General features: G+C 40.5%; 1 protein-coding gene across 7 annotated transcripts in view; it reads left to right on the top strand.

Annotated features, from left to right (window-relative positions):
- Nup98 (nucleoporin 98 and 96 precursor) overlaps nt 1–13,942 on the top strand; it is a 95,237-nt gene that overhangs the window by 2,304 nt on the left and 78,991 nt on the right. For all 7 annotated transcript variants that reach the window (XM_041675971.1, XM_041675970.1, XM_041675973.1 and 4 more), the window contains exons 2-4: nt 12,085–12,188; nt 12,978–13,079; nt 13,182–13,358. In XM_041675971.1, the coding sequence (XP_041531905.1) occupies nt 12,113–12,188; nt 12,978–13,079; nt 13,182–13,358 (355 nt within the window). In that variant the 5' untranslated portion in view covers nt 12,085–12,112. The remainder of the gene's footprint in view (nt 1–12,084; nt 12,189–12,977; nt 13,080–13,181; nt 13,359–13,942) is intronic.

Here is a 13,942-nt window from a genome sequence, read left to right as displayed (position 1 = left end):
TTCATAAATTGTCTACTGACTGCCTACCCCCCGCTTTTTTCTCGAGATAAGATTCTTGGTGTGTACCCTTCTATCTAATCCTCTGTAGCTTTGGAGCCAGTCCTGGAACTAGCTCTTTGTAGGCCAGGCTGGCCTCGAACTCACAGAGATCCACTTGTTTCTGCATTCCGATTGCTGAGATTAAAGGTGTGCGCCATCAGCACCTGGCCGTATGATGTCTTAATCCTTTAAGCCCAGCACCTTAGAGGCAGAGGCAAGCATATTAAGGCCAGCAAGAGCTAAATATTAAGACCCTATCTGAAAAATTAAGTACAAATTAAACATAGTAATAGCTAAAGAATTCAGTGGGAAAGCTGACTTAATAAAAGAGTATTGGATATATTAGTCATCTTTTAGGTTCCAACAGTTGACAAGGTATTTAAAGTTTGTGAGAAATAAAGTAGCTAAGAAAGAAGGGAGGGTTTTGTTTTTGTTTTGTTTTTGTTTGTTTGTTTTTGCGGAGTTGGTTGTGGGTTTGAGACAGGATTTCCCTGTTTAGACTTGGCTGTCCTGGAACTCACTCTGTAGACTAGACCGATATTTGTATTCTCTATTTACACTGTACTCAAATCTCGTTAAAGGTTGGTTATGCTATAGATTTGGAAACCATATCATTAAATTTATATGCTGTTATACTGTTCATCTTGTATGCCATATCTCATGCATGATTTTATAGCATCACTATTGGTGATTTGGAAATTGTTGGTTCACTAAGTTATGAATGTTGACAGATTAAACAATACAGTTGTTAATATATTAATACAACTCTGTATTCTCTCTTTTAGAAGGGTGTGATGGCACAGGCCTTCAGTTACAGCCCTGGGGAGTTTGAGGTCACCATCTGGAGTTCTAGGACAGCCAGGGTGAGACCCTCTGTCAAAACAATAACAAAATTTTGAAGCTGAGGGCTGGCAATGTAGATTAGTTAGTGGAGTGTTTGCCTAGTGCAAACAAAGCCCTGGATTCCATCCCCAGTACTTTATGAACCAGACCTGGTGACATAGGCCTATAATCCCAGCATTTGGGAGGTGAAGGCAGGAAGATCAAAGTTGTTTTGGTTTACTTTTCTGTTGCTGTAATGAATACCATGACTAAAGGTGGCTTGGGGGAGGCAAAAGTTACTTCATTTCATACTTCCAAGTCACAAACCCATCAATGAGAGAATTGAAGGCAGGAACTGAAACAAACCATGCAGAAGTGATGTTACTGGGTGACTGACTGGCTCCTGCTCAGCTTGCTTTCATATAGCCCAGACCCGCTCCTTTCTAGAGATGCTGCTAAGTAGGGTGACCTCTTCTATCAGTTATCAGTGAAGACATTTTCTCACAGACCTGGCCAGAGGCCAGTCTAGTCTGGGCAGTTCCTCAGTTGAGGTTCTCTTTCCAGGTGATTTTAGGTTGTGTCAAGTTGACAGTAGAAACTTTAACACAGAAATAGAAGGTCTTCCTTGGCAACATATCCACTTTGAGACCCAGTCTAGGATATGGGAAACCCTGTCTATTTTAAAATAAATAAATAAATAATAGGGGGCCTGGAGAGATGGCTCAGTGGTTAAAAGCACTGGCTGCTCTTCCAGAAGATGTGGGTTCAATTCCCAGCACTCACTCATGACTCTACAACCATCTGTGACTCCAGTTTCAGGGAATGCAGTGCCCTCTGGCCTCCACCTGCACCAGGAACAGAAGTGGTGCATGGACATAACATACATGCAGGCAAACAAGTACTTTGTTAAAAAAAAGGGGGGGAGCAGGAGACATGGGTCTGTCATTAAGATCACTTGGACTGCTCTTGCAGAGGACTAGAGTTTGAATCCCAGCACCCACACGTAGAGGTTAATGACCACCTGTAACTACAATTCTTGGGAATTTGATACCTTCTGTGGGCACTGGGCACATGCAGGCAGAACACCCATACACATAAAAATAAATGCAAATTTTTTGTTTGTTTGTTTTTTTCGAGACAGGGTTTCTCTGTGGTTTTGGAGCCTGTCCTGGAATTAGCTCTTGTAGACCAGGCTGGTCTCGAACTCACAGAGATCCGCCTGCCTCTGCCTCCCTAGTGCTGGGATTAAAGGCGTACGCTGCCACCACCCAGCTAATAAATGCAAAATTTAAAAGGAATGTGGCAGCTGACAAACTTTTTTTTTAATTTTTAAGTGATTTATTTATTTTTATTTTATGTATATTGGCATTGTACCTGCATGTATGTCTGTGTGAGGGTGTCAAATCTTGAAGTTACAGACAGTTGTGAGCTGCCATGTGGGCGCTGGGAATTGAACCCAGGTCCTCTGGAAGAACAGCCAGTGCTTATCCGCTGAACCACCTCTCCAGTTCCCAGCTGACAAACTCTTAGATAAGTTTTAAAAATTCTAGATTTTGCTTCAATTTTTTTTTTTCTAGACTGGGTTTCTCTCTGTAACCTTGGCTGTCTTGAAACTCACTTTGTAAACCAGACTGTTCTCGAACTCAGAGATCCACCTGCCTCAAAGGCGTGGTCCACCATGCCCAGTTTTGCTTCAAGGCTTAACCATGGTTTATCATTTTTGTTGTTCTTTTTGTTTTTGTTTTTTTTTTTTGTTTGTTGAAATTTAAAAAAAGAGCTCTCCAAAGTAATAACAGAAGTGCTTTTCCTTGAGTCAGTCTTCAGAATACATAAGTGCTTTGGAATACTTCTCACTGAATTTCAAAGAATAATCACAGAGTATTAAAAAATGTTGAAAATTAACATTCTAAATACTTTTACTGCTTCATTTGGGCAGTCTTAAGTGACTTTTTTTTGGTACTGGGTGGCAGGGAAGAATTCAGTATCTGTTTATTCATTTTGGGGCCATTACCTTAATTGATGCTCAGGTTCCAGTTTTTTGTTTTGTTGTACTGGGGATTGAACCTAGGGCCGAGGTAACCACCTGCTTTTTATTTCACAGACCAGCTTCTGCTTGTCTTTTTTTTTTTAATTAGTTTTAAATCAGCTAAAGATGTTTAAAATTGGTGAAGAGGAGAATTGAGTCTGAATTGGGGCTGCCTGTTTGTGAAGGAATCAGTGTATTCTCCAGTAATATTTCTATCACCATCATTATTTAACACTTAGTCTTCCTTTGATATAATGGTTGCTAGAATCTGCACATTCGACCCACCCTCTTGTCAGGGCTCAGCAGATCCCTTTGTGCAGGTGTATCTGTGCATGTTCGCCTGGAGGCCAGAAGTTTGTTTTTGCTTTTTGTTTTTTTCAAGACAAGGTTTCTCTGTGCAGCTTTGGAGCCTGTCCTGGAACTCACTTTATAGACCAGGCTGGCCTCCAACTCGCAGAGATCCGCCTGGCCCATAAGTTTTTCTTAATAACATAACACCCTTCCCTTTCTATTTTTTTTTTAAAGTACTGAAGTATTTTTTTTTAAATTTATTTATTATGTATACAATATTCTGTGTCTATGCCTGCAGGCCACAAGAGGGCATTACAGATGGTTGTGAGCCACCATGTGGTTGCTGGGAATTAAACACAGGACCTTTGGTAGAACAGGCGAAGCTCTTAACCTCTGGGCCATCTCTCCAGCCCCTCTTCCCTTTCTATCTATCTATCTATCTATCTATCTATCTATCTACTTATCCATCCATCCATCCATCCATCCATCTATCTATCTATCTAGTTTTTGATTTTGAAACAGGATTCTCCGTGTAGTCCTGGCTACCCTGGAGCTCACTCCATAGACCAGGATGGCCTTGGATTTATAGAGATCTGCCTGCCTCTGCCTGGAATTAAAGGTGTGTACTACCACACCCAACATTTTTTTCTTTCTTTGAGACAGTCTCACTAGTTGTTTTTGCTGACCTGAAAGTTCCTCTGTAGAGCAGGCTGGATTTACCTACTTGTCTGTGCCTCTTAAGTAGGAGAATTATAGGGTGTGCCACCATGCCTGCAGGGCTTTACATCCTTTTTTTTTCCCCATACCTTTTTTTTCCGAGACAGGTTTTCTCACTGAATCTGGAGTTTACAGTTCAGTTAGACTTTATGCTCTTTCAGAGTACCTGAGTTCTGTTGCCAGCGCCCCAGTCAGGTAGCTTACAACTGTTTGTACCTCCACCTGCAAACTGGCCCTACACACTCTTCTCACACAGATCTACACAGATGTTGTATAGACACACATACATAAATAAGCAAAAGAAATCTTTGCTGGTCGCAGTATAGCCTCTTAATTTCAGAATTTGAGGCCTACCATCATATGAGTCTCTGAGTTCCAAGCTACTTGGTCTACATAGTGAGACCCTGTCTTTAAAAGAAGCAGGAGCAGCTGACTCTGGAGCTTGGTTTAATGTGTATACCTGTAGTCTTAGTACTTTTGATACAGAGGTAAAATTAATGAATTCTAGGCTAGCCCCCAAAATGGAGTACAGTATTAGGTGATTAAGATTAGGTACTTAGTTCTTTCTGGAAATACCTAGCCTCCTTTCCTGTCTCTTGTCTCATACAAGACAAAAAGTAGATAGTGTTTCCAGGTATGTAATCCCAGTACTTAGGAAGAGTGCTGTGAGTCCCAGGCCAGCCTGGGTTACAGAGTGACTGAGTGAGAGCTTACTGAGACCTTGTTTCAAACAAACAGAACCATACTCATTTTATTCAGTTTAACTGTGGATAGTGATTTTTTTTTGTCCTCGAACTCCCTCTATAGCAAAGGGAGTTGTGTTAAACTCACAGATCTGTCTATCTCTACAAGTGCTTGGATTAAAGGCATGTGCCACTACCTCCCAGCTTTATCTTTATTTTTATGTATTGATTATTTTTCTTTTATTTTTATATATTATTTTTCTTTTTACTAGTAAAAGAGAATTGAACTTAGGACTCTTTCTGACTAGGCAAGCACTCTGCCCTAAGCTATATATATTTTTTTTTGGGCTTTTCGAGACAGGGTTTCTCTGTAGCTTTGGTGCCTGTCCCGGAACTAGCTCTTGTAGACCAGGCTGGCCTCGAACTCCCAGAGACCCGCCTGCCTCTGCCTCCCGAGTGCTGGTATTAAAGGCGTGCGCCACCACCGCCCGGCCTCCTAAGCTATATATTTTTTTAAAATATTTATTTATTTATTTATTATGTGTACAGCATTCCTTCCATGTGTGCCCCGCATGCCAGAAGGGGGCGCCAGGTCTTATTATAGATGGCTATGAGCCACCATGTGGTTGCTGGGAATCAAACTCAGGACCTCTGGAAGATCAGTTAGTGCTCTTAACCACTGAGCCATCTCTCCAGCCCCTAAGCTATATTTTTAAGTATTGTGGTATCCTGGTGAAGGTGTCAACCAATCCTATGAAAATTAAAAAGCTAAAATTATCTGCCCTGTATTTAGCTGGGACCAAGAATCTTAGCATTGGCCTTGGATTTAGGCTGTCACAGGAAGAGAGTATGACCACAGATGAGGTAAGTCTTCAGTGGAGGCAGTTCTGAAAAAGACTGACAGCTGAAGGCTATCTTAGAGTATAGCAAGCAGCTGGTACAGCAAATCTTATACAGTCCTAAATGAAAGTCTGCATAATTTGGTCTTTCACAGTGTCCAGGCTGGGAAGTAAGGGTCAAGGTAGATATGTGTCAAGAGTTTCTTTTGTGCTGTGGATGTCTAGAAGAATATCATTGCTTGATGGAATTAACATAGGCTTATAAAAGGTAGCAGGCTGAAGTTTATAGAGTGAATTAGGAAAACGGATGAAGAGCAGAGTTGTCTATATTCATTAGTTTTTGTTTTGTGATTGGGCCTCGGCCTAGGCTGGCCGCAAGCTCACTTGAGTAGCTGAGGTTGAAGCTGAACTGATTCTCTTTCCTTCACTTCTCTAGTGCTGGGATTATAGGTGAGCACCAGTTTACCCAGTTTGTCGTTCTTCAGTTTCTTTGGTTATGACAGATTGTGAGGTTTTCTCTGATCTTAATTTGCTTCAGTGTAATTTTGTTTCTATTTTGGCTCGTTTTGACATAAGACCTGTGTTACGGAGGATGCCTTGAATTTTTGATCCTTCTAAATCTATATGCTGGGATCACAGACATGTGCTACTGTTCTTCATTTATGCTGGGGATCAAACCCAGGGTTTTGTGCTTTTTAGGCAAGTACCCTTGCCAACTGAGCTAAATTCCTAGCCTCTGTTGTGATAATTTTAGAGAAAAGATTTTATTCAGCGCGGTAAATGAGAATCAACCAAGTTCAGTCTTGTCAGAACTGAAGAAGTTGAGTGGGTATTCTGATTTACACCTTTAATTCCAGCATTTAGGAGGCAGATGTAGGCAGATCTCTAGGTCAGTCAGGAATACAGAGTGAAACCCTATCTCCAAATCTCCAAAATGAAAAGCTGGGTTGCATTTGAATGAGATGCTTTCTTCATGGGTTAAAAGTATTTGTTGCCTTCATTCTTCTGTTCTTAGGTCTGAAGCAGTTGAATTTCTTTAATATGCTATAGTATGGTTTTGCTTGTTGTCTGTTACTTTCCTGTGATTGAACGTGTCTTTGGAAAGTTAGATAGGTTAAACTTGAGCTCTACTTATTTGACCTTGTAAAATTTAGTAAAACCTGATTCTTTTTTTTTCTAATCTGCAAAATAGAGGTGATAAAAAGCAGTGATAGCTAAGACCAACATTCTTTCATTGTTGTTGAGATAAAAAATGTAAATGAATTTGTAGATGTTGGTATTTTCCAGGGTATTATTACTTAAAATCCCTTTCTGAAATGAGTGTATAGTGTATTAGGGTAAGATTATTAATAGTAAAATGGTGATGATTGGGAGCTGTAGAACTTAAGGTGTATAGAGTCAAATTACAATTAAAATGCGCACACTACAATTAATGTGATCTGTAAGGGTACATTTCACAGAGGAAAATTTATTAAGTTTAAAGAGTGACATGTCCCTTGAATAGATGTCAGATTTACATGAACACGTCTGTTGAAATGAATAAGAAAAGAAAGTACCTGGCTGCTGGATGAGGTTGTGCACCCTCTTAATCCTGACACTCAAGAGTCAGAGGCATACCCCGCAACTGACAAAGGTCTGATCTCCAAAATATATAAAGAACTCAAGAAACTAGACCGTAAAAGGCTAATCAACCCAATTATAAAATGGGGCACTGAGCTGAACAGAGAATTCTCAACAGAAGAAGTTCAAATGGCCAAAAGACACTTAAGGTCATGCTCAACTTCCTTAGCGATCAGGGAAATGCAAATCAAGACAACTTTAAGATACCATCTTACACCTGTCAGAATGGCTAAAATCAAAAACACCAATGATAGCCTTTGCTGGGGAGGTTGTGGAGAAAGGGGTACACTCATCCATTGCTGGTGGGAATGCAAACTTGTGCAACCACTTTGGAAAACAGTGTGGCGGTTTCTCAGGAAATTCGGGATCAACCTACCCCTGGACCCAGCAATACCACTCTTGGGAATATACCCAAGAGAGGCCCTATCATACAATAAAAGTATATGCTCAACTTTGTTTATAGCAGCATTGTTTGTAATAGCCAGAATCTGGAAACAACCTAGATACCCTTCAATGGAAGAATGGATGAAGAAAGTATGGAATATATACATATTAGAGTATTACTCAGCAGTAAAAAACAATGACTTCTTGAATTTTGCATACAAATGGATGGAAATAGAAAACACTATCCTGAGTGAGGTATCCCAGACCCAAAAAGAGGAACATGGGATGCACTCACTCATATTTGGTTTCTAGCCATAAATAAAGGACATTGAGCCTATAATTCGTGATCCTAGAGAAGCTAAATAAGAAGGTGAACCCAGAGAAAAACATATAGGCATCCTCCTGAATATTAACCTTCATCAGGCGATGAAAGGAGACAGAGACAGAGACCCACATTGGAGCACCAGACAGAAATCTCAAGGTCCAAATCAGGAGCAGAAGGAGAGAGAGCACGAGCAAGGAACTCAGGACCATGAGGTGTGCACCCACACACTGAGACAATGGGGATGTTCTATTGGAAACTCACCAAGGCCAGCTGGACTGGGTCTGAAAAAGCCTGGGATAAAACCGGACTCTCTGAACATAGCGGACAATGAGGACTACTGAGATCTCAAGAACAATGACAATGGGTTTTGGATTTTACTGCACGTACTTGCTTTGTGGGAGCCTAGGCAGTTTGGATGCTCACCTTACTAATCCTGGATGGAGGTGGGTGGTCCTTGGACTTCCCACAGGGCAGGGAACCCTGATTGCTCTTTGGGCTGACAAGGGAGGGGGACTTGATTGGGGGAGGGGGAGGGAAGTGGGAGGCGGTGGCGGGGAGGAGGCAGAAATCCTTAATAAATAAATAAATTTAAAAAATATGAAAATAATTTAAAAATATATTCATAGTTCTAATTGGGGAACTTACAAGAATTACTAGATCCATCTATTGTTAAAGTCTACTTTTTCCACTGCCACATTCTATGCCTGATGATAACCTTATAGTCGGTTTGAAAACATTGTGCTGTGTTCAGAAAACAAATTACAAAGGAATACTCAGAAATTCTGATTATGGAAGAAAACAAGGACTTCTGGGAAATAAAAAAAAAAAGAGCTGGGCGGTGGTGGCGCACGCCTTTAATCCCAGCATTTTGTTAACTTGGCTAAATATCAAGCCAGACAGATCCTGTTCTTACAGCTAAAATGTGATAAATACAGGCACATTTTCTCAAAAACAACAGTATTGTTAAAACCCTAAAGCCTATTTTATGGAAATAGGGGTGATTTGTCATAAGCTACTTCCATACAGTTAGCTTGTATTTCTTGGCCGGGCGATGGTGGCGCACGCCTTTAATCCCAGCACTCGGGAGGCAGAGGCAGGCGGATCTCTGTGAGTTCGAGACCAGCCTGGTCTACAGAGCTAGTTCCAGGACAGGCTCCAAAGCCACAGAGAAACCCTGTCTCAAAAAACCAAAAAAAAAAAAAAACTAGTTAGCTTGTATTTCTTCCAACTGTTCCCTTGTCACTGAAGCCTCCTTATAAAGAGTAAACTTTAATAAGGCACTCATTTCCATCTTAATTTTCCCCAGAATTAGGACACATAGTTAATGTCCCCTGTGTTGCTTATATGTTCCCATTAACTTATTGCCTCTGATCCTGTCCGTACTGAAACAGAAAAGTTCCCAGGGTCTGGGGTGAGTGCTGATTTTTCCAGATAAGAAACCTAAGTTCCCAAAGAATCTTAGGAGGAAAATATTTGAGAAAAAAATGAGGTTTCTAGGAATGATCACATGTGTCAGAGTAAATGTGACAAAGTAAAACCAAAAACTGCGAAGAAGGATCATCAGTATTTATGAGAAAGGAGATTGTGCAGCTTGCTCGGTCCCAGGAGTATTCTGTGCTGTCCTGAGGTTCACTGGTCTTTGTCTAGTGAGAAATGGTCTCAGAGGACGTTAGATGAGTAGTCATATGCTGATTTAAAACTAGTCCTTACACAAGGTCCAAATCAGGAGCAGAAGGAGAGAGAGCACGAGCAAGGAACTCAGGACTGTGAGGGGTGCACCCACACACTGAGACAATGGGGATGTTCTACTGGGAATTCACCAAGACCAGCTGGCCTGGGTCTGGAAAAGCCTGGGATAAAACCGGACTCTCTGAACATAGCGGACAATGAGGACTACTGAGAACTCAAGAACAATGGCAATGGGTTTCTGATCCTACTGCACGTACTGGCTTTGTGGGAGCCTAGGCAGTTTGGATGCTCAACTTATTAGACCTGGATGGAGGTGGGGGGTTCCTTGGACTTCCCACAGGACAGGGAACCCTAATTGCTTTTCGGGCTGGGGGGGGCGACTTAATTGGGGGAGGGGGGAGGGAAATGGGAGGCGGTGGCTGGGAAGAGACAGAAATCTTTAATAAATAAATAAATTTAAAAAAAAAACCAACCAATTAGGTGGGAATAATTATCTAAGATTTTCCAGTAGGTATACAATCAATTGCATCCAGATGAAATAGAAAGATAGTCTCTCTTGAGTGTAAACCTGTGGCTATGACCATTTCAATATTTTTAGCTTTTTCATTATAAGTTTTCCTACCTTTTAAAAAATACAAATCTAGAGATGATATGGATGATAAATAAATGAAATGATAGTGGAAAACAAAAAAAAAACTAGTCCATACAGCTTACAGTAATAGGGATATGGGAGGGGTAAATATGATTAAAGTATGTTACACAGTTATAATTAGCACATAATGACAAATAACAAACATCTCCCAACACTTGTTTTATAAATCTAAAGTTCCTATATATAACCTCAAGCATTGTGACTAAACCTGTATCCAGAATCAAAAACACACAAAAATGGAGGTGCCTGGCAAAATCGATAGGATAACTGGATAGCACTTGTTTTGGGTGACACATGGTTCATGTGTCCATGCTGTCCTTGAACTGTTTGTGTTATACAACAGAATTTTGAAAAAGTGTAGTAGAACATATATAAATAAAATTTACCATTCATCTCTTTTTTCATTTAATTATTTATTATGTATACAATATCCTGTCTGCGTGTATGTGTGCAGGCCAGAAGAGGGCACCAGATCTCATTACAGATGGTTGTGAGCCACCATGTGGTCACTGGGAATTGAACTCGGGACCTTTGGAAGAGCAGGCAGTGCTCTTAACCGCAGAGCCATCTCTCCAGCCCCCTTCATCTATTTGTTTGCTCACCTGTTCACATCTTTTTTTTCCTTAATGTAGCTATTCAAATCTTTTGGCTTTTGGGGGGGGCGTGGTTAGGGCTTTCTGTATAGCCCCAGCAATCTTGCCTGTTACACTGTTAGAAACATTGTACCACCACATTTGGCTAAAGGTAGGAAACTTAAAGAAGATCTCATTACTGAAAAGTAAATGGTGATTACGTGAGCCTTTAGCTTTTTATTTTCTTTTGTTTTTGTTTTTATATATAGGGTTTCTCTGTAGCTTTGGAACTTGCCCTGTAGACCAGGCTGGCCTCAAACACTCAGATACCAACCTTCTTTTGCCTTCGAGTGCTGGATTAAAGGTGTGTGCTAGTGCTGCCTGTGTGAATCTCTAACTTTAAGACTAGTAAGTAGGTACACTTTTTGGTTTTCCAAGAAGTGGTTTCTCTGTAGCTTTGGAGCCTGTCCTGGACTCTCTCAGTAGACCAGACTGGCCTCAAACTCACAGAGATCCACCTGCTTCTGGCTCCCGAGCGCTGGGATTAAAGACGTGTGCCACCACTGCCCGGGTTTTGGTTTGTTTTTTTGACTGCTGCGCTTTCTCTCCAGCCCTTGCCAGAGAAACATTTCAGATAGTTGGGATAACAGAATATGCTCGTAATTTTTGATTCACATACTGTAAATCTCCTAAGTGGATTATTATCAAAACCTCATAGACTTGAGGTCTTGTTTTTGTTGTTGTTTTGAGACAAGGTCTCATGTAACCTAGACTGATTTTGATAGCTAAAGATTACCTTGAATTTCTGATCCCCTTACTTCCCACCTCCAGCCTGCTAAGATTATGGGTGTGTGCCACCACGTCCAGTGCTGGGGAGCAAACCCGCAGCTTCATGTGTACTGTCTATGTCTATACTGATCTGTATTATGATATTAAAACGTAAGTTAAGTAAAAATTAAAAAAAAAAACTGCTCCAGTGAGATGTCTGAGCTTCTGCCAAGCCTGCTGAATTGAGACCTACTTCTGTCCCATCCTCTCGCCTCCATTCATGCCATGTGCTGTGGCATTTGCAGGAATACATGCACTAAAAGTAAGAAAAGTTTAAATTGCCCAGCAATTCAACACACATACATTGAAAAACATTTTAAGGGGATGGTCATTGGTAGGATCAGAAATTCAATCTCACATTATAGTACTAGTTTATTTTCGGAAGTGTGTAGATTAATGAGCATTTCATAGGTTATAACGTATTATATTTAATTTAAGTAATATTTTAATTTAATTTATTCATTCAAGGTTTTAGAATATTGAATAAGAGTAGTATGCAGTCATTTTTATGGACCTAACTAATATTTGTAAAATGGTAGATTTCTTGAAACAAATTACTTTCTGTGGTTTCTCAAAAGTGTAACTTTTCTTTTACAGCTTTCTGAAGCAAACACTTGTTTTGAAGATGTTTAACAAATCATTTGGAACCCCTTTTGGGGGTGGGACAGGGGGCTTTGGCACAACTTCAACGTTTGGACAAAGTAAGTTTTGAAAAATAGTGAAAGAGGAGAAAATGTCTTAATTTGACTTTTGCTGGTTCGGTTGCTTTGTTTTGAGACTGGTATCACTGTAGCCTGAGCCTACTCACAACTCTTTATGTAGCTCAGTCTTCCAGCTCTCAATCTTCCTGTTTCTGTTTCTCAGGTGCTGGGATTACAGGTATGAGCCACTATGGTAGTTTTGTGTCAATTTGACATAATCTAGAAGTGGATCTGAGAATATCTTTGAAGGATTATTGTGGTTATCTTAATTGATGGGGAGGATCCACCCACTGTAGAGAGCACTGTTCCTGTGCTTCAGGTCGCTCCCCTCCACTGCTTGTGCTTAGCAGATACTCTGCCATTGGACTGCATGCAGCTTGTGATGGTGGAAAGCCACACCTTTGACTTAAAATTCATGTTCTTATGAAAATCATAAGATACCTTGGCTTAATTTCTATCCTGTAATTTTATGAAAATTTGAGAAAGACTTCAAACTGTCTTAGTGGTTCTACTTAATGCAGTGCTCTGAAATGTAGCTGGGCAGTGGTGGCGCACGCCTTTAATCCCAGCACTAGGGAATCAGAGGAAGAGAATCTCTGAGGTCAAGGCCAGCCTGGTCTACAGAGTGAGTTCCAGGACAGCCAAGATTACATAGAGAAACCTTGTCTCCAAAAAACATAAGTAAATAAATAGATAAGCAAATAAATCAAAATAAAGAAATAATGATGATAAAATAAAAAGAAATAATAAAACTATTTTACTCATAGACCCTGGATTTTGCTGTTTCAGATACTGGCTTTGGTACTACTAGTGGAGGAGCATTTGGAACATCCGCATTTGGTTCTAGCAACAATACTGGAGGCTTATTCGGAAATTCACAGACCAAACCAGGTAAGGAATTATGTTTGGAATACATTTGGTTCATATGTACATGATATAAAACTTCACTTGGTGACTACATAAACTTGTTTTCTCCCACTTCCATCTCTTCAGGAGGTTTATTTGGTACCAATTCATTCAGCCAGCCAGCAACTTCCACAAGCACTGGTTTTGGGTTTGGAACATCAACAGGAACATCAAATAGTTTGTTTGGAACTGCAAGTACAGGGACCAGTCTTTTCTCATCCCAGAACAATGCATTTGCACAAAATAAGCCAACTGGCTTTGGGAGTAAGTAGGACACCATTCTTAATACTTCTGATATTAAATATTTGATTTATTGAATGTGTTCTCTCTTCTTTGCTCTATGTTCACTTATGTCCTGTCTTACCAAGTGGTCAAAACTAGAAAATGGGAGAACCTGAAAATGTATTGAGTTTTGTAGGCAAGAAAAGATGGGAGTAAATATCTCACTCCTTTTTTTTTTTTTTTTTTTCTAGACAGGGTTTATCTGTATAACAGTCCTGGGTTTCCTGGAACTTGATTTATAGACCAGGCTGGCCTTGAATTCACTGAGATCTGCCTGCCTCTGCTTCCCAAGTGCTGGCTGGGATTAAAGGCTGCACCACCACTGCCCAGTGTAAATATATCTCTTAAAGGACAGGGGACTTAAAGCACCAGTATTTATAATGGATGCAGAGAGAAAGAGAAGCCTGACATAGAATATCAAGAGTTCAAGGCCAGCCTGGTCTACAAAGTGAGTTCCAGGAGAGCCAGGAATACGTACAGAAACTGTGTCTCAAAAAACAACAGAGGGTGTGGGGGGGGGGGTCTGATATTGAACACCCAGACATAAGGAAAAGCCAGTTCTAGGT

This window comes from Microtus oregoni, unplaced genomic scaffold, assembly GCF_018167655.1.
Source record: "Microtus oregoni isolate MIOR12 unplaced genomic scaffold, Mior012 000027F_ref0000203, whole genome shotgun sequence".
Classification (NCBI taxonomy): Eukaryota; Metazoa; Chordata; class Mammalia; order Rodentia; family Cricetidae; genus Microtus; species Microtus oregoni.
This window is presented reverse-complemented; position numbering and strand designations above follow the sequence as displayed.